This window comes from Cricetulus griseus, chromosome 2, assembly GCF_003668045.3.
Source record: "Cricetulus griseus strain 17A/GY chromosome 2, alternate assembly CriGri-PICRH-1.0, whole genome shotgun sequence".
Taxonomy (NCBI): Eukaryota; Metazoa; Chordata; class Mammalia; order Rodentia; family Cricetidae; genus Cricetulus; species Cricetulus griseus.
Window position 1 is genome coordinate 321449018 of NC_048595.1, and position 19927 is coordinate 321468944.

Sequence of the window (19927 nt, forward strand, 5' to 3'; positions counted from 1 at the left end):
TGACACTTCATCAGCACTCCCGGCTGGTGTCCCAGCGGGCGGACACTGGCTGAGCATGTATTCTGCCAGCTACCAGGCTACTTAGGATGAATTGGCAACATGCCATTTATCTGAAATGCCCAAAGTGTCTTGGAGAGGGAACACAACTACATTTAGCATTGCCAAGGAAAACTAGATACTTCAGGCTAGGAATTAATCTCCTCCTTGAGACGGTAGTTAGCAGAACCTTCAAATGTGCCCATGGCTTTTAGAAAACTACAGGTCATGCGTTTGCTAAAATTCATACCCATCAAATCACAGAGCCTTCATTAATATCTTGCTAGCATATTCTCAACTCTCAGGTAAAATGTCCATACCAAAATGTGAGTTGTTTTGATGGAACAGAATTCTGTCACATCGTATGTGATGCTGCCATTTAGCACTTTGAATATTTGTTTTCTGATTCTCCTACACTTGGACAAGTATCTCTTCAACTTAGTGATTAGGAAAAAAGTCAATAAAAAATTTAAACCACAATGACTACAGAGACGCTGCTTGTGGACAATGATAATCATGTTGCAATTTTGTCATCATAGTTTTTGAGTGGCTGACATGCACTAATTGGGATTTGGCCTGCTATATGGATTTTAAAGATAGTCCCAATTGTAAGATACACATAGAACAACAGAAATCAAGGCTTTAAATGGGTGATATCATTAGACCATCAATCAGAGCACACACTCATACACCATTGCTTTATCTTGAGACTAGAGAAAGCTGACATTTCTTTTCATGAACACTCATCTGTTACTTCATTACTATTTATTGAATGCCTCCCACATGGAAGGCTCTGTGCTAAGGGCAGCAGGGAGCAGAAAAATGGAGCCATCCAATCAGTCTGCCCTCAGGAGGCTTACAATATTACACGAAGAGTTAAGCATTCAAAGGAATATCATGATTGACACTAAACGCATTGGGAAAGTTAGCTCATAGCTCTAAGGGGTCCCAGAAATAAGGCCAGAGGCCAGGAAGGCAGGACCAGCCAGTGCGGAGGCATGTTCCACTGCATAGGGCAACTCCACAAATTCATCTTGTTTGGAAAAGGATTAAATGGAAGAAGGAAAACTAAAGGTAATGAAAACAAAGGCCTCTAACAGCTGTCCATTGCCACCTCCTCAGCAGCATTCTCTAGTCATTCTGTTATTATTTTTAATGTCCACAGTGTTCTGCCTGCACACCAGAAGGGGGCAACATATCTCATTATAATTGGTTGTGAGCCACCATGTGGATGCTAGGAATTGAACTCAGGACCTCTGGAAGAACAGCCAGTGCTCTTAACTTCTGAGCCATCTCCCCAGCCCCAATCTGTTACTTTTAATCAACGAAAATAATTTAAATCCAAATATGACAGGAACATGGAACAGGCTAAATGTTAAGGTCCTGTTAGTTATGCAGTCACATAAATGGTACTGGCAACAAAACAGATTCAGAGTGTACCACAGTGACTTACTGATGTAAGGATTTTGCCATGCCACAACAGACCCAGGAAGTCAAGATGGGGCCCTGCCCAGCAGGACACCTTGACAACCCCAAAGTAAATGGCTTAAACATAGTCAGGTCTCTGTGTCCAAATTTAGCCACAGTTCATGTGAAGCTTCATAAAGCTTGTGGGTAGACCAGCTATGAATCTAAATGATTCCTGCTAAGAATGTTATCTTATCTATTAGCATTTCTTATTTTTGTGTCCTATTCCCAATACTTTAGGTGGTGTGGTGTGCATTTGAGCAATAAAAACATCAGTCTGTGTCTGGGCATGTGATCACAGTATTAGGTGCTAAGAGTATGTGGGGCTGAGTTTCCTTCATTAGAATGCTTCACTTTCCAACAAGCATGGACATAGAATTACTATTCAAATGTTAGGATTGCAATGTTTGAATTACACTGTCACAAATCATAAATTGTGAAGTATTTTTGTCTTAAAAGGTAAATGTTTGCAGAGAAATCAGGTTTTAACAGGTTCCCCAAGGCAAACAATTCTGCTAGGAGGGGGTAGGAGGGTGATGAAGGAGGACCAAACTCCCCACTACCGACCGCTTCAGTATCTTCTCTGGAGATCATTATTCCATACATTCATACTGTTAATCTTTTTGAAAGAAGGTTCAGAAAATTTCAGAGTCAAATGGGCTTCACGGACTGTTTTTAATGTATTTTTGTATTCTGCAATTGCAGATCAGATTGAAGGAATTTGGGGAACTAAGACTTGCCCAAGTTTATGCCTCTCTTTAATGCCAAAGTAGGACTGGAGGCTAAACCAAAATCAAATCTCCATGCACTATATCATGACCAAATAGCCAACATAAGTTCCCATCAGTGTATCTTATATATATTATTCCCATTTTTGTGAAGAAGACATTTTTAAAAATCTATTATTATGCCATGTTACTTTACCACGGATGCAAAAGTAACATATAGACTTTTTGTTTTGTTGTTCAATTCCATGGTTTTTTGTTTGTTTGTTTGCTTGTTTGGGTGCAGAGGAATAAAGCCAGGGCCTCACCAAGTTGTAAAGATTTTAACATGAGTTAGAATAGATAAGTGACTATCCACTAAGGAGTGGGGGGAAAGACTCAGTAGATATAGTGATTGTCACTCAAACATGAGAACTAGAGTACGTATTCCCAGAACCCAGCATGGAAGCACTTGGGAGGCAGAGACAAGGGATCCTTGGGCAAACTGGCTAGCTATGATAACTGGAATCAGTGAAACTCCAGATTCATCAAGTGACTCTGAATAATACATAAAGTGGAGAGTGACCAAGAAAGACAGTGGAGAGTGACCAAGAAAGACAATGTCAAGTTTAAGCCTCCACACATGTGCACATAAATGTATATTCACATACATGTAATACCACACATACGTGCATACGCACATTTTTAAAAAGGTGTCCAGCAAGAGAACAAAAATCTAGTAAGCATAATGGCTAAAAATCAAGGTTACACTGAGAAAGTAAAAAAGAAAGCCCAAGTCTATGCTAGCAAATATGTCCCAACTAGTGAATATGGAGGGTATTAATACTGGAAGGTCATTTTTTTTTTCTGTGCAGGGGAAAAATCCAGGACTTCCCACATGCTATCAAGTACTCTCCCACAGAGCTACATTCCTAGCCCCCACCATTTTTAATCATCATAAAAAAAGAATGATCCTTCCAAGAATCGCCAACAGATGCTGAATTCAGGGGAAATTTTTGGCGAGAAGCATGTTTGCATAGCCTAGACTATCTCCCCAGATAGCTCCTACACTGCAAGGGAGAAAGTCAGTGGTAACTACTGCAGAACAACCAGGCAGCACCTCGACTGGGTTATCCAAATTAACAACACAGTGAGGGGTAGCAAGGCATCCTGCACCTGTCAATAGCATGTCCTGAGGAAACATCACCAGTTCTCAATTTGGAACAGGAAAGCACAAACCAGTGTCTTGCCATGGGAAAACGGCAGATGAGCACAACATGAAAAATTGTCTATAAATTTTCTCCAACAATGTCGATGTAAGAAAAGAAGAGCAAGGCTATGGGAGCACACCAGATCAAAGGAGAGCAAAGAGAGGAGGGCTGGAGACCAGAGGCCTGGTGCTGCACTGCCACTGCTGAGGACAAGTGTTTGAAATTGAACCAGACTGCTAAGCTGACACTGGGTTGTATCAGCGAGAAAATTGCTCAAGTTGACAACTACCAAACAAAGAGAATATGGACACACATCTTACTCTCAGATGACTCAATGCATGCCTACATAAGCATGTGCTCACACCATGCTCACATTTATACACAAAACACAAGTGATAAACAAGTTGGGCAAGGTGATCTGATAATGAACAGACTGCTGTCATCTGTGGTTTTCTTGCCCTTGGAATTTACCACAGTCTTTTACTTATTCATTATTTATTTATTTATTTATTTGAAATGGTTTTGTTGTTTGTGCTGAGCCAAATAGAAATATTTCACATTTGGGGGAGGGCAGGAAGAAATGGCAGATAGAGAGCCAGACACACCCATTGCCCAACCTGCAGTCAACGCTACATGTATGTAAATGCAAACCCAGTTACACTTGAAGCGGCTAGACAGAACCCACTGAGATAATGGCCATGGCAACTCCGGCCACATGCAAGACACTTACCAAACTGGCGGTGAGCGAGGGCGCTGACTGGCCCAGTGCCTGGCTGCGCATGCGCACAAGGTTGGACGTCTCAGCTGAGGCAGGCCAGGCCTGTCCTGCCACCGGGTTTGGAAGGAGGTACCTCCCTGTTGGAATAGAAAAGAAAAGAGTAAGCAGCAGGCCAACGACATAGTTCTGCAGATACTGGGCGACTCCAAGCCATCTTTCTTCTGCATCCCTTCTGCCATGCTCTGTTGCTATGCTGATTACTGGCAGCCAGAGAAAAAATGTTTTAATTAAGTCAGGAGATACCGTGGTGGGCTCTGACCCTGACTTCCCACTGAAGCCTAAGTAAATCACTTCGTATGTTGGGCATTGGGGGGCTTCATCCGGGTTAGGATGAGGGTTTTTTATCTTCCTGCCTATTCATGAGAATGTTTTTGGGAATATATGTAAATACACAATGTACTCTCATCACAAAAATAAATGTTCTGTGTTTGTGATGCTATTTTGAAGAAAATCTAATATGGAAAGCAATCTAGAAATGAGATACAAAGTGGAGGTTGTGACCACCAAAGAGGAGGTGGTGTTCTCTCAAGGTGAAATGGGCTGGTGTCCCTTTCCCCAGCTTCTCTCTGTCAAGTGCAGGTGGCTGTCCAACCATGTCCATAGGATACATGATAGTATCCATTTGCATCAATCAGGACATCAGTGTCAGTCTAGGTTCACTGTGCAATTTCCATCAACTCCAACTCTGATACACATACATACACACATACATATGCACCACAAATACACACACACACACACACACACACACACACACACACACACACACTTTTAGAAGTCAACCACCTGACAGATCTACACTGTAGTTCCAGATACAGACTAGCATGCCATCAACACAAGGGAGTTTGATTTCTTTGTGTCAGTAAAGTTAGAACGCCCATGACTATTAACACAGTAATGATGCTTAATAAACACAATGTCTTGTCTTACCTGCTTTGCTTCGCTCTTAGCACAGTGACTATTACTAAATGGTGCAAAGAAGAGAGGGCATTTTCTTTCCAGAAACACAGAATAATAAAAGGAAACACTCTAACCTGTGGAGCCTCTAGGGGGCTCTGTAGTGCACACAGCTGCTCGCCCTGTATCAAAAGGGACACGGGCTCCCTCCCTCAAGCATGTACCTAACAAGTATATCTGACTAGTTAATGATGACTGTGGTATTTATTATGTAGTGCAATGAATGCTGGTCCCCAGCACTACAGAAGCTAAGCATTATGGGCATCATCCATCAACCATCAGGTCAAATGATCTAATGCTTTATTTAACCAAAGTGCTCTCAGAATTTTGTATTTTAATTACAGAAGGGAAAATGACTTCTTATTTTGCACAACTGATCAATTCCTCATTGCATAGTGTGAGTACAGAACTAAGAATGAACTAGCTTGATGTCATGACATTGCCCCTGGATCTAAAGGATACTAGGGCAAGGGATTTAGTCACCCTCTCTTGACACTGGTTTCTCCACCTCTAAAATGGACCTGCTTGAATCATCCATGCAGAGTTACTGAGGGGGGTTTTGAGTAAAGTGCACATTGCCTATTTGGCTATAGCGTTGAGTAGTATAATAATGGGAAAAGACAATTTCAGGTTAGGTTTTACTTCTTATCACTCAAAACTAGAAAATGTACATGTGTGAAAACAAAATTACAGCAGAGAAAAATCACCTTGGACATGCCCATGTCTGTCTATGAAATACATTTTCTTGCAAATATGGAATCACAATGATTTTTGTCAGTTGTTCCTCATCAGTTCTATACACTAGAGTATGTCTTTTGAAAGTACTTGTGTGTGTGTGTGTGTGTGTGTGTGTGTGTGTGTGTGTGTGTGTGTGTGTGTGTGTGTGCGCGCGCAGGTACATACCTGCCATGGCATGTGTGCAGTAGTCAGAGGACAACCGCTCTGGGGTCATTCTCTCCTCCCACATTTATGTGGGTTCTGGGGCTTGAACTCAAATCACCAGGCTTGCACAAAAAGCACTTTATCCATGGACCCATTTTGCTGGCACTGGAATATGACTTTCTTAACCAAACACACATAGCAACCAGCACCTAAAAAATGAAGGCTGCCAGTGAAAACTCAGACATAATTCGTTACCTCTGTGGATCTGAACAGTTTTGTGAAATAATGATACATTAAAAGTAGGGAGTGTGGAATCTGGGCTTTTTCTCTTGCCTTATTTTGAAACATGAGTTAGAAGGTGTATTAAGACAGGTGCTAGGACTTATCACTGTAGCTCCAAAAGAGGACATCAATGAGAAACGACAGGAAAGCAACGGGCTGTGTTTAGGAAAACAGGGTGCATACAGTATGAAAATACAGTTTCGTTATAACACAGATGTAAGATACAACCTTTTAAAAACATACCAGCTTGATGAGTAATCTGTATGATAGGCTCAGGGAAGGGCATCAGTCAGTCTTTTCCTGTACCTTATGCTCCATTTCCTTTATGTTTGAAGAGAGGGGCTACTGCAGCCATGGAGTACTAGACAGCAAGGCTATTGTGATGTAGGAAATCCTTACTGTGCTGCTCTCTGAAGATAAACTTCTTTTTTTTAAATCTAAGACTACAAAACACTTAGAAAACATGACTGTTAAGTTCACTTAAAAGATCTACAAATCAGTTTTTCTTCTTCATTCAGTAGTAAGGAATTATTAAAGTGTGTTGCTAAGATCCCAGATACAGGAAACAGGGTTATTCATTTGTGTACCTAGTTCCTGGGGAAGGAGGTGGCCCTTGGTACAACTTCAATAACTGCTGATTGACTGAATGCAATCAGTCCTAAGTAGCTAAGCAACACCTGACCTGGTCCAAGCAGAAAGAATCAGTGAAAAGATCATTTTTTATCCATAAGAACAGTGCAATACCTACAATCCAACAGGGCTTTGGTGCACACCAGGCTCTGCAACATTGTGATAGCCTTGTGGGTACAGAATGTCCCCTCCACTGTCAGTGCAGATAGGTTCTGTAGCTAGGCAAAAGTTCACAGCCAAATAAGCAAGCTGCTGAAACCACTGTGCACTGTGCTGGCCCCTGAGCCACAATTCTAAAGCAAGATGATAGTTATCATATATGCTTAGGTGGAAATATGCTACAAAATGAGAGAATGAATTCTACTTGTAAGAAAGTGTGTGTGTGTGTGTGTGTGTGTGTGTGTGTGTGTGTGTGTGTGTGTGTGTGTGTAAGGGTACATCACCTGGAAACATAGGAACAGAATTATTCAAACAAAAGGCTGGGAATCAGGCAAACAACTCTGCTTCAAATCTAGTTCTTACTAGATGTGTGTCAGTCAAATTGGTGAGCTTCACACATCATGTCAAAGTCTGGTCCTCCTCCACCACAGTGGTGATAAAGCATCCTCCGTTGGCTGTGGTCTTAACGAGGTCACTTAACACAGAAGGTACAACACATTTCTTCATGGAAATAGCAAGATCAGCATTCTCTCCGGAGAAGGAAGTGGTTGCCTCAGAAGCCTGACAACATGAGTTTGGTCCCCAGAACCCACATAAAGGTGGGAGGAGATAGCTTATTCCACAGTTATTCTCTCACATATATGCTGTGGCATGTGTGTGCACACACACAACAACAACAATAGTTTTAAGAAGAATGTAGAATTTCAAACTTATCTGCCAGACAGTTTTGCTAGTTCAACTCAAAAGTCTAAATAGAGAAATTAAGTGTGTGACTTGTGGCTGCAAATATTTCCATTATTTCCATTTTGAACCTGGTGAGTGCACCAAATGTTAAGCTTCATTATAGTGACTGGGAGGTGTATGGAGTTGTAGTGAATGATCCTCTGTTACTGTACATAAATTTTTACAACTTTGCTTTGGTTGTTTTATCAAAAATGTGTTCCTTATTCTGAGTGAGCAAATTAGCCCCAGACACATTCCTTCTACTCCTCCAAATGACAGTTCCTGAGTCATAGGGTTACAGATGAGATAGCCTTGAGTCAGGAAGAGGTCTGATGGACAATCAGAGCAAAAGGGAACCACAAGGAGCCTCCTCATCAGAGCCAACACTCTTGGCTAACCCTTTGTACAGGATGCTAATCGGTGAAGATCATTGATCACTGGGTTGAGGCAGAGCCAGACTGGACAGAAGCCAGAAACAGCAGAAGGAATGCCAAGAAGGGGCCAAAGTGTGGCCCTTTCACACACGCTGACCTTCCCTTTGAAAATCTGCCTCTTGTTAAAGCTCCCAGGAGTTTTTCAAATATGGAGAGGCTTTCTGGTAACAAGACCTGAATGCTACCTTGCCTTTCACTGACATCACTATTAAAGCTAATTCCATATCTTATTCGCTGCTCTCATACATTGATTCTACCTCATTATGAAGAACAAAGGTAAGCCCCCAATTTCTTTGCTACCTAAAAAGAGTCTAACCCAGAAGATGACACTTAGATTTGATAACTAACCAGCCAATGTCTGTGCACACATCTTAGACTCTCTTTAAACCTAAGAGGATGTAAAGGCCACTGGCAACAGTGGTAAATAATAACTACTTTAGCTGTGGGTGACTCTAAGGTCAGACTTGTGAGTTTTATGGCTGAACCCCAAAACTGATTCTTTTACTTATTCCATAACCTTTTCCATGCCTCAGGCTCTTCAGTTGTAAAGTGGAGGAAAACTAACAGGGTTGTTGTAAATCTAATGCAGAAAATACACCACAGAGCTCAAGACTCAACCAAATCAGCTTAACATATAAGGAATACAATACAGATTATAGTGAGTAGGAAAAGCTAGTTATGATACTAGAAAAAGTAATTACTAAGTGCACAGACATGTACATAATAAAATGTGTATAAATCGTGTAATAGGTTAGAGCTCAGAGGTCATTATTTTTGCATAGGACTTATCTGAAAGAATCATACAAATGCTACAAATTACACAGTCTGTTAATACAACACATGGGGATACATCCGTCCTGCCTGGACCCCACTTAGTGTTAATAGGGAAAAGAGAATAACAGATGGGTCTAAGGCAATCATTAGAAGATACTAACATAGCGCTGTAGCTGGTAGCGATCACATCAAACTTCATATAAATTTACTTTCTGATGACTACCAAGGGCTTCTAAAAAGTGTGTTGCTGTTACATTCATGCATCATTTGCTGCCTACGATTTAAGAAAATCAGCATCTGTCAACAGCATTGTTCAGCTGCACAGGGTGGAAATGAATGGATAATACCATTTCCAATGTGTTGTACAAGAGGTGAGCTTGCCTAGCAATCTGGCTGCTCATTTTAATACCAAATGGAGCTTGTTGTCACAACTGGAACCTTGATTAGCACCAGGTTCCTTAAAAACATGTTTCTAAAATCCCACCGTGTTCATTAGAGCTCTCCTTAAACATTCTCTACTGACAGAATTAGAGGCATGGAGGCACAAAACAGAAGTCCATTTTAAAGACAGAATCAGTTGACCGTGATCAATACCAGAACCTGACAGATTTCAAGCATTGAGGTCTATATATGTCATTTGGACTACCGGCAATAGTTACTGTGGCTGTGCTGGGCACTGGGACTCCACTTAACTAAGAGAGCCAGAGTCCTGCCTTCATCTATGGTTACACACTAAAATAAACATTACTGAGAAAGATGCAGACTATGTCCTGTTATAGAATATTATTTTAAGGTGTGTTACTTTTGTTTATGTTGCATTTGTTTAACTCTGTGAAACTGTGTTACTTTGCCTATCTAAAACACCTGATGGTCTAATAAAGAGCTATACAGCCAAAAGCAAGGCAGGAGAACGGATAGGCTGGGCTGGCAGGCAGAGAGAATAAGAGGAGAAATCTGGGAGAAAAGAAGTAGCAGCCCAGAAAAGGAGAACTCCAGGGGCCAGCCACCCAGCTACACAGAAACCCACCGAGTAAGAAAGAGAGGTATATAGGAATAGAAAAGGAAAAGCCCAGAGGCAAAAGATAGATGGGATAATTTAAGAAAAGCTGGCAAGAAACAAGCCAAGCTAAGGCTGGGCATTTATAAATAAGAATAAGTCTCTGTATGTGTTTTATTTGGGAGCTGGGTGGTAGGCTCCCCCAAAGAGCCAAAAAGTTAAGATCTTAAGAGAGAAAAAAAAAAAACAAAACAAAAAAACCCAACGACTGTTTGGCATTCCAACGTGGGGCTAGAGTAAAAGAACATCCAACAACAATGTCCTGGTTCTAGGTAAAGCTACATATTAGCCTTTCTTGGAAGGTGCTTTTCTTTGTTTCTACCCTAAATTCTAAGACAATGGAAAGGCAGCAGCTTTACAGATACATGCTATGTTTTCAGACATGAGATATGTACATGCTTTAGACCACACCACAGGTGGGGCTATCCCTCAGAAACAGGAAAACACCCCATCAGCAATAAGTTTAGCAGAATGGCCATATAAAGAATTAAATATAGCCTCTGGAGTTCTCCTTTATCATCAGGGAATCACGATACCTGACTAGATTTGAGAGCTTCTATTAAAAATGTTCCATATCACCTGGGGGGCCTCATAGATTTAGCCATCAGTCTACAGCCTTATATTTGGGGTTATTTCTTTTGGATTCTAACCAGAATATAAAAGGAAAAAGAAGGCTGAACACATTTAAAATGTAATGCTTCAGTCTGGCTTCTAGTACTCAGTTTTACTAAGGGTTCTGAAAAAAAATTGTTTATCTCTCTCTAAGGCACCAACTAAGGGCAGACAAACGCTAGGCTGGGTGGCCAATGCCTTGCTCTTGTTGGATTTGAGAAGGCAGGAGGACCATATATTAGGGGTGTAGTGAGAATGGAGGTACATTACAGAGGCAATGGGGCAAGAACAAAGCTAACATGAAGGCTAGGATTGTATTGGTCATGAGCAGGCAAACAGGGCCCATTCTCTCAGCAAGTATCTTAGTAAGTATATAATTTTCTAGGGTTTTAGATAGTAGCCTGTTGTTCCTCTTAGCATCTCCTGAAGCTCTCACAGTAGTCCCCTAAAACATCACACTCACCAACACACTGGAAGAAGCTACAGTCTCACCACTCACCTCCCCGCCACTGCCTAGTAAAATGACCCTGTTTCACCTCTCTTTAGGTATACATACAAAAGATAGGAAAGTCAATGTTTGCACATGCTTGCACACCCATCTCCGCAGCAGCACAATTCACGGGTGCTTAAAGGGGAAGCCACACGCCCATTGATAGATAAGTATAGTTTATCAATGCTATAACATGGATCAGTGGTTCTCTACCTTCCAATGCTACGACTCTAATACAATTCCTCACATTGTGGTGACTCCCAACCATAAAACTATTTTTGTTGCTACTTCATAACTGTAATTTTGCTATGGTTATGATTTGTAGTGTCAATACCTGTGCTTTTGGATGGTCTTAGGTGACCCCTATGAGAGGGTTGTTTGACCCCCACAAAAGGGTCCATGACCCACAAGTTGAGAACCACTGACATGAATGAACCATGAAGACATTGTGCTAAATAAGCTAGTCACACGAGGGCAGATGTTGTATGATTCCCTTTCCACAAAGTATCTGCAATAGTCAGTTCACTGAGACAGTGTAACTATGGCTTCTGGGTTTGGGGGAAGAGAGTGGAGCCCTTGCTTAATGCATATATAGTGTCAGTGTGGGATGATGAAATCGTTCCAGGGATGGAAAGTGGCAGTGGTTGCACAATGATATAGATGGATTTAACATAATAAATCATGCACTTAAAAATAAGTACAGAACCTGAAAAAGCTGTTGCTGCTATTGATGCATAACATATTGCCATTATTGCTTTATATATATAAAAAAAATAAAAATTAAAAAAAAATGTTAAGTGTTGAAGTGTACAGAGTGAGCTCCAGGACAGCTAGGTTTGCTACACAGAGAAACCCTGTCTTGAAAAAAAAAAGAAAACTAAATGAGTAAATAGAAAGAAAAACACAATGGGATACTCAAGATTTTGTCAAAGCAGATAGCTACACAATCCACATCAACTCCTCCTATTGCAAATTATACTCAATAGCGAACACCCTTCCTGTCATAAGCAGAAGAGTAGATTTTTTAAGTGCTCTCCAAATTCCAGAATTGGAAAGATTAAGCCCATACTAAGTCACTGGCTAGCTCTGGGCAGAATCGATGACTCAGCAGCCACTGCCCTGGGTATCTTCCATCATCACCCAGAGGTTCTTCTTCCATGCCCCATTGCTCACTCCTAAACATTTGCTCCCTTGTCATTATGACTCTCATCCCCACAGCAATTATAGCCTCCCTTTATTCATCTTTGGCAGTGCTGCAAAAACATGGGGACATGGTCCCCTTCATCTTTCCACTCACATGGGTGACTGCCTTCCAATTTCTTGTCCCCACTGCAAAGGGATGACTAGAAAGCATCAATTCTGCTAATTCATTCTTCTTAATGGCATAAAACCAGCAAACAACTGACCATAGTGCTAATTCTATATTGAGCTGCTTTTCAATCCCTTTAAAAAAATATTGCAGTGTTTTTTGACACAAGAGCACAACCTTGACCCTTTGTCCTTGATATCACTGCCCACTTGCCAGCAATCTCCAGCTGTCACAGAAATTGGAAACTGAATACAAGAGCTTTCAATACAAGATTCCAGCTTAGAGTAATGGTGTTACAGCTGACTTGGGCCTAATAGGGCACTGAGGTCCTCCCTTGATTAACCATGTAACTCAGATTCACCAAAAATACTTCTTTTCACTTTCTGGAATACAATCAACACCTATACTGCATTTAACATAGGATGGATAGGCAACACTAATACATATAAAAATCCAATGACCAAATTAAGAGAAATGCTTTGCAAGAAGCTTAGAGCATGGGGAGGGGCAGGCATCAGAGGCTAGCAATTTCTTTGTAAGTTAACAATTTCACATACCTAGAGAGGTTGGAGAGTAACTAAAGCCTGAGACCATGCTGTTAGTGAGCTAGGAACTATGGGAAAACAGCAGAACACACATACCTACAACATGAAAATCAAAGCCTTTGCATAAAGCATGAGGGTATGGAGGTCAGTCTGAAGCTGCCACTGTCCCTGTCAATCACAGCTTTAGCTCTAAATCAAAACTAACTTTGGTATGGGTACTATGGTAAGGCAGTTCAAAGATACAGTGGTTCTGCACACTCAGTCTAATACACCTCCAGCCTGTTAAGCCATGTCTTTTTGTGATGAAAGGGCAACGATGTCAACACACAGTACAGTTATAAAGAACTGAAAACAGTACTTACATGGAAATTTATTTGGCCTTCTGTTTGTTTTCCCGTAACTTGTACTTAAAGCAGTGTTTCTTATCTACCATGCTTACCCCTCAGTGTAATTCTAATAAGTACAGACATTAGGTTCAAATCAGTTAGAGCATGTAGCAGGGCATGATAAGCTGTGTCCCTATGATTCAATTCCATCACTGCCCTTGGCTGTAGTAATACTCAGGAAATTCTTCCACTCTGTAAAATCACCCAACCGTGGCCACAAACTGTCCAACTGTACCTACATCGCCAAGGCAGTCTCCACTTGGGCGGTGCTTGTCTAGCTTTAAAATTCTTATTTAAAAAAAAAATATTAGTTTGGCCCTGAGCTCTATTGCACAGATCAAAGGCAAAGGGGCAACTGGAAATGGATTTCTAAAGTGGTGCTAGGCAGAGCCCTCTTTAAGGAAGACACTGTAACAGGCCACAGACACCAGGCAGTGTTTCCTGGAATGACTGTGTGTGGTGGTGGTGGGGTGGTGATGGCAACTAAGTGACACTGGGCAGAGGTCAGAGTTAACCTCTGCAATCTGGCCTCCCTCCATTCGGGTATTGAAATATAATTCAGCAGAATGAATTGCCAGACATGTCTAAGCCCCCTGGGAAATGACAGATATTGATGAATGCTGCTGGCAAGATATATGGAAGGAAAAGGCAAATAAATAGAACAATTTTTTTCCTCAGAGTCATTTTGTGGATGTGTGGAACAGCTGTTAAAGCACTTGTCAGCTCACTTCTTCCTTCCTCCTCCCTCTCTATGTCTGCTTCTGTCTCCCCTGTCTGAAATCCCCTGAGGACCAGTACCTGGCCCCCACCCAAGATGATCATGAAATGCCCAAGAGTCATTTCTTCCATACCCACCATCCCTGTTCTCAGTCTAGTGACTGGCATCCCCACTGTAATTTCCTTCTATCTGAATGGGTTCATTGGCTCTGCCAGATCCTGGGAACATGCCCAATTTCTTAACTCATGAAGTCAAACTGTTGATTCCAGTCCCACCCTACATGGCAGCAATGAGCTTCTCATACTAAATTTAAACCCCAACCCCACAGTAGCTGTTTGTCCTTGTCCAGGCTTTTTGAATTGTAAGCTTCAATTTTCTGCAAATGTTCTACAGAATGGAGTTGGTGATCTCACATGGTGATGGCAAGAAGTACCTGGAGATGTAGAGAGAAAACCATCACTGTGTGTGGCAAACCAAAAGCCCACAATAAACCATAGCCTAACATCCCCTCTGCTCTCTCTACTAAACAACTCTTCCCTGTAAGGATCTTCCCTGTGTCATGTTCAGGGTGGAATAAGCCCTCCCCAGAATTGGGTACTTTGGGATCACTGATTCTTATTACAGTTTCCAGGTGGACTCAGGAGTACAGGTGGGCAAGAAGTCAGGCATGGGCTTGCATCCTGGCTCATTCACTAGCTAGGGAGCCCTGGGTAAACAACTTTCCCCTCTGAAATTGCTTTTCCTTACATCTAGTAATGATGACAGCAGGCAACATACAAAATGCATATTTGGTGGACACACAACCTGTGCTCAGGGTGGTTCGGGTCCACTCTAGACACCTTGCCCTTTTGGTCATCGTTGGAAAGGCAGCTATACATTTAAATCGGAGATATTTCTTAGTCTCTCCCATCACACCATGTTCTATATGTGGATACACAAGTAGAATGATACTTATCTCTGGGCACCATATGCTCTGTCACCTTGCAAACTCTGTGTCCTCTGAGACTGCAGCCCACTCCACACTTAGTACAAATACCACAGCCCATGCCTAGAACCCAATGGACCTTTGTGGAATTGCACTTACACCTCTCTATCTCATCTGTTTTCCTCCAGGGTGTCTTTTATTGTTTTATAGTTCCACATTGTCTAGAATATTAAAATTTGGTCCCCTTCTTTGTTTCATGACAATAACAACACAAACCCTCAAAGGCCTTAAACTTAATAAGGAAGATGCCATACCACTTCTCTGGTTTCGATTTTAATCTTTTAAGAAGTATGTGTGAATCCACCACCTCCACAATATACTGTAGATTTCAGAGGGAGCTGCCTACCCTCCATAGACTAGAAAATGACTTGGCTTACTCTCTTACTTTTCAAAGAAGTTATGAAGCCTACTCAATAACACTCCTCTCCATGACCAGATGCTTTGATTGATGTCACCAAATGTCACCCACAGCCCTGTGATGCTAAACACTGCTGACAGTTGCCCTACATCTCAACAGTTATTATAGAACCAAGGAGAAATCGGGGACCAGGAGCCTTACAAGATAAACAAAAAGAACAAAATCAGCCTTAGAGGGGATAAAATAAGCTCCATAACACCAAATATGCAGAAATTTCCAGGCAGGTCCAAATTCCTTTAACATGCTTCCTATTTATACAAGGAAAATTCTATACACAGCTCTTTCCACATAATCATGTGTAACTATGTGTATTTTCTTGGAACAGCTAACAATTCCATAGTGGGCTTACCCTAAACAGATTTCAAGTTCTTTCTCCTCAATAATGATGGCAATCCCTAAAGGTCTTCATATTTTTGTCTTAAGAAATGCTTGTTGATGTTGATTAATGGATTAAGCAAGACATCTAGAGCGATCTTCATATGGTTTGTTTTTTATTGATAAAAAGATTGTTTCAAAATATCACACAGATCTCTCTCTAATGACAAATATTTCAAGGTCTCTATGTCTGGTTTGAGTGGGCCCAGTCAGAGCTGTAGAAACTGTTCTCCAAAGTTAGTAATTGCCAACTCCATCTGGTTAAAAACAACAGAATCAGGGTGGTGGGGAGGGTGGGCATTGTTATCCAAGTTGCAATCCTATGTCTTGAATTAAATCGTCACAAATCCCTATGTGCTTTATGAAGCACATCATGAGCATGCCCTTATATTTAAGGAAAGAAAACGCCAAGTCCAGATTAGCATCATGATTATCTCAACAATGTCTGAAAATGAATGGCAGGTGTGAGGCAGGAATTCAGCCTTTCCATTTCTGCTCTCTTAGCAACTGACCACTTCTGAAATCTCACATGACATTAAGTAGCTGTGAACTCCAAGGTCACTGCCTTGTATTTTACAGTAACAGTACCATCAGGCTCCTTAACATTCCTGAGAGGGAGGGAGGGAGGGAGGGAGGGAGAGAGAGAGAGAGAGAGAGAGAGAGAGAGAGAGAGAGAGAGAGAGAGAGGACATGGGGAAATCTGTAGGCTAACTGAGATGGGGGAAGGTTGCCATTTGGCCATTCCAATCAACCTCCAAATGGCCATCTCTCAATCTTGAAAGCCTGATTATCTCCTGCTAGCCATTCCTTTAAATGCATTTATTCTTCAGTTTTTTTTTTTTTAATCCACAGAGAGCTCTGTGAGTACTGAATTGCATTGTAATAAGGCACATGCACCCCAACTTTCACAGTGAGAAGTATATCACACATCAGATCTGCCTGGAGTCTGTCATCTGTCATTCACAAAGATTCTCCTGATTCCCATGAAATAAAGTAGCTGGTGTGGAAAACAAAACATGCTAAGGATACTATATTAATGTCTGTGTGTCATGTCTCTGCCCCATTGTCATTCACAGTTCACAAAGACCTATGAGATATGTCTGAGAATGCCTAAACACAGTTTCATTCCAGGGTTTAATGAAAAGATGGCCAAATTTAAATACAAATACAGAAAGCCTAAGGAAATTTGAATTCAAATACACTTTTTATATGTATATCCCAAATATTGCATTGAATGTCCATATACAAAATAGCATTTTTTTTTTATTTGAGTTAAAAGGTAACTGGGTATCCTGTAGGCTACCACACAACTTTGTTACTGAGACTTAGTACTTGAAGTATGTGAGGCTTTGCTTGGAGGATACAAGGAAAAGTCCTCGAGGAATTTATAAACAAGTGAAAGAAATGATAGGCACACAAGCACTGAAATGTAGAAGCAATTTATCCATCAAGAATGGGGACAATACAAGAAGATAGGCCCTGGGGGAGCAAGAGAAAAGTGGCAAAATCAACAAACACAATAGGAAGCTGTTTGGAATGGAACATTTTTGTTTGGCTAGTGCTGCCCGGATTCAAGTCCAGGTCATACACATGATCTACGCTGGCCACTGAGCACACTACAGTCCTGGAATCAAATGTGAATCAGGAAATATCAGTTCATTACCCTTTTATACACCAAGGGGCAGAGAGGCAACACTTCCCACTCTGGACACACACATAACTTATTACTTTTCTTTTTAAAGAATGCTATTTCTGTATACCAGTATAGTCAAAAACAAGCAAAGGAGAACAAAACCAAATTAACAAATCCCTATGCATTAAGATTCCTAGCAACCAGAGCATAGAGAAGAACACAGTGGGTTAAACTAGATCTCATTATTTCATAAGAATGTTCAAGTTTATCAGACCAGTCTAAACCTTTTCCTTAACCTGACCTCAGGGAAATGCTTTAGATACTTTAATAAAAGGGCTTCCATCCTTCAGAGTAACTCAGAGCAAAACTGGAGGCATTCCCTCCCTTAGAGAATACTAAGTAAAAACCAAGGGCTAGTGGAGTGTTTGTATACATGCACACAAGGCATCAACACCCATACTTAACATTCACATGTAGCTGTCCTTAGCAGGCAGGGAAGCTGCCAGCCCTCACATGGAGTCATTGTAAAAGCTGAATATGGTGCAGAACTAAAAATTTATACTGGTCATGATTTCTTACCCAGAACCTAAAACTAGGTCATTCGTAATAAATAAAATGTTTCTTTCTCAGAATTTCAGATGCTGGAAGTCTATGAAGGCATAGCTAGTGTGTAATCTGTTAAGGGCCTACTTGTTATGTCTCCCCTGGCACAGGGCAGGCCAACTGACAACACATTTACAAGGGCCTTAATCCCACTGGTGAGACAATACTCCCCAAGACATAATCATCGCTAAAGACCCAATCATATCTAAAGACCCACATCCGGCTGATATCCCATGGGCAAATCCGGATTTTGGGGTGGAAATATTCAAACTAAGTATGACTTTCCCTGTGTTCCTGCCAGGAAGAAGAAAACAGATATTTAAATGCTATTGTTCTCTCTTACACATTCTTCTTTCTGTGAGCAAGTGAATGAGTGAAAAGCAAGGGGGGCCCTCCATCTTCCCTTCAGGCTCGGGATGGAGACAGGTACCTGAGATGGAACCATCAGAGAACAGAGATTATCTGTCTAGGCAGACACAAGAAAATAAATTTAGCCCTGGAAATATGCACTGATTAAGTACCTGCATGACAATAGAACATGACAATGACAAATACAGGCCACCACTACCAGCGTCTCAATGCATAAGAAACACTAATTTTTATGAATCTTTAAACATTCCCACTGGTGGCATCTGCATTTCTTCGCCTCCTCTTTCTCCTGGGGAGCTGACTACAAGTCAGCATCCTCTCCATGAAGTCAAAATAACATGGACAACCCCAAGGGCTTTGACTGACTGATACAAACAAGATTTAGGGGGGAGATAGAAGGCCTAGCAAGCTCAGTGTCAGGGCAAGGGACAGGACTCTGTACTGGTATGTTCCACTAGAAATGACAGGGGTCTTTCCACAGCCATGGGGGAAGTGTGCTGTGAATCGGGGAGGGGAGAGGACTAGAGAGTCTGGGGAAATGAAGGCATACCATTCTTAGCAAAGGGTTTCCCTACTCTCTCCCCATAGGAGATGCAATTTACTTCTTAAGCACAAAAGGGGCTTGAGAAAATAGGGCACACGTGTTTTCAACCCACAAGATGTTTGCTGAAGCTTGACGCCCAGTGTAACATTCTTAGGTAGTGGGGCCTTAAGAGGTAAGTTTAGTGACAGCTGGGTATCATGGAAGCCAACTCTCTCTAGACTGGGATATTTACCTGTTGAGGAAGGTTTCACAAAACACTTTTTAAAAATATTCCTTTGTTTTGTGTGTTTGTGTACATGTATGCATATGAGCAAATATGACATGGCACACATGTGGAGGCCAGAGGAAAACTGACAGAGCTAGGTTCTCTTCTCCCACCACGTGGGATATGGGGATGGAACTTGGGTGGGTCAGGCTTAGTGACAAATGCCTTTACCTACTCAGCCATCTCACCAGCCCCAGGTGTCACAATCTTAACCAGAATATTATCAGCTTAACTACCCCCGTATTTTATACCTTCAACTCAAAAGAAGTTACACAGCTATATCAATTCTATAATGATGGCATTGGCTCAGCTTGCTTTTTAAAGCTAAAAGTGTGTAATTTATGAAGGGTCAAAAAAAAAAAAAGTTGTGCAATCCCAGCCAGGCCACACTCCATCTGTTCAGCATAGAGACTTTGTAAGTACTGAGAAACAGAAAAGCAACTGGAAGCAAATGCAATGAATCAGTAGAATTGTGAATGTGAACTATCTGCAATCTGGCTTTGACCATCTCTCCCACAACTGTCACTGACTGAAAAGAAAGAATCCAAAATTGAAAGTATCAAAAGAGCACCACAAAGATT

General features: G+C 41.4%; 1 protein-coding gene across 6 annotated transcripts in view; it reads right to left on the minus strand.

Moving 5' to 3' along the window:
- Mast4 (microtubule associated serine/threonine kinase family member 4) overlaps positions 1 to 19927 on the minus strand; it is a 594674-nt gene that overhangs the window by 371209 nt on the left and 203538 nt on the right. For all 6 annotated transcript variants that reach the window (XM_035440538.1, XM_035440540.1, XM_035440539.1 and 3 more), the window contains one exon: positions 4149 to 4273. In XM_035440538.1, the coding sequence (XP_035296429.1) occupies positions 4149 to 4273 (125 nt within the window). The remainder of the gene's footprint in view (positions 1 to 4148; positions 4274 to 19927) is intronic.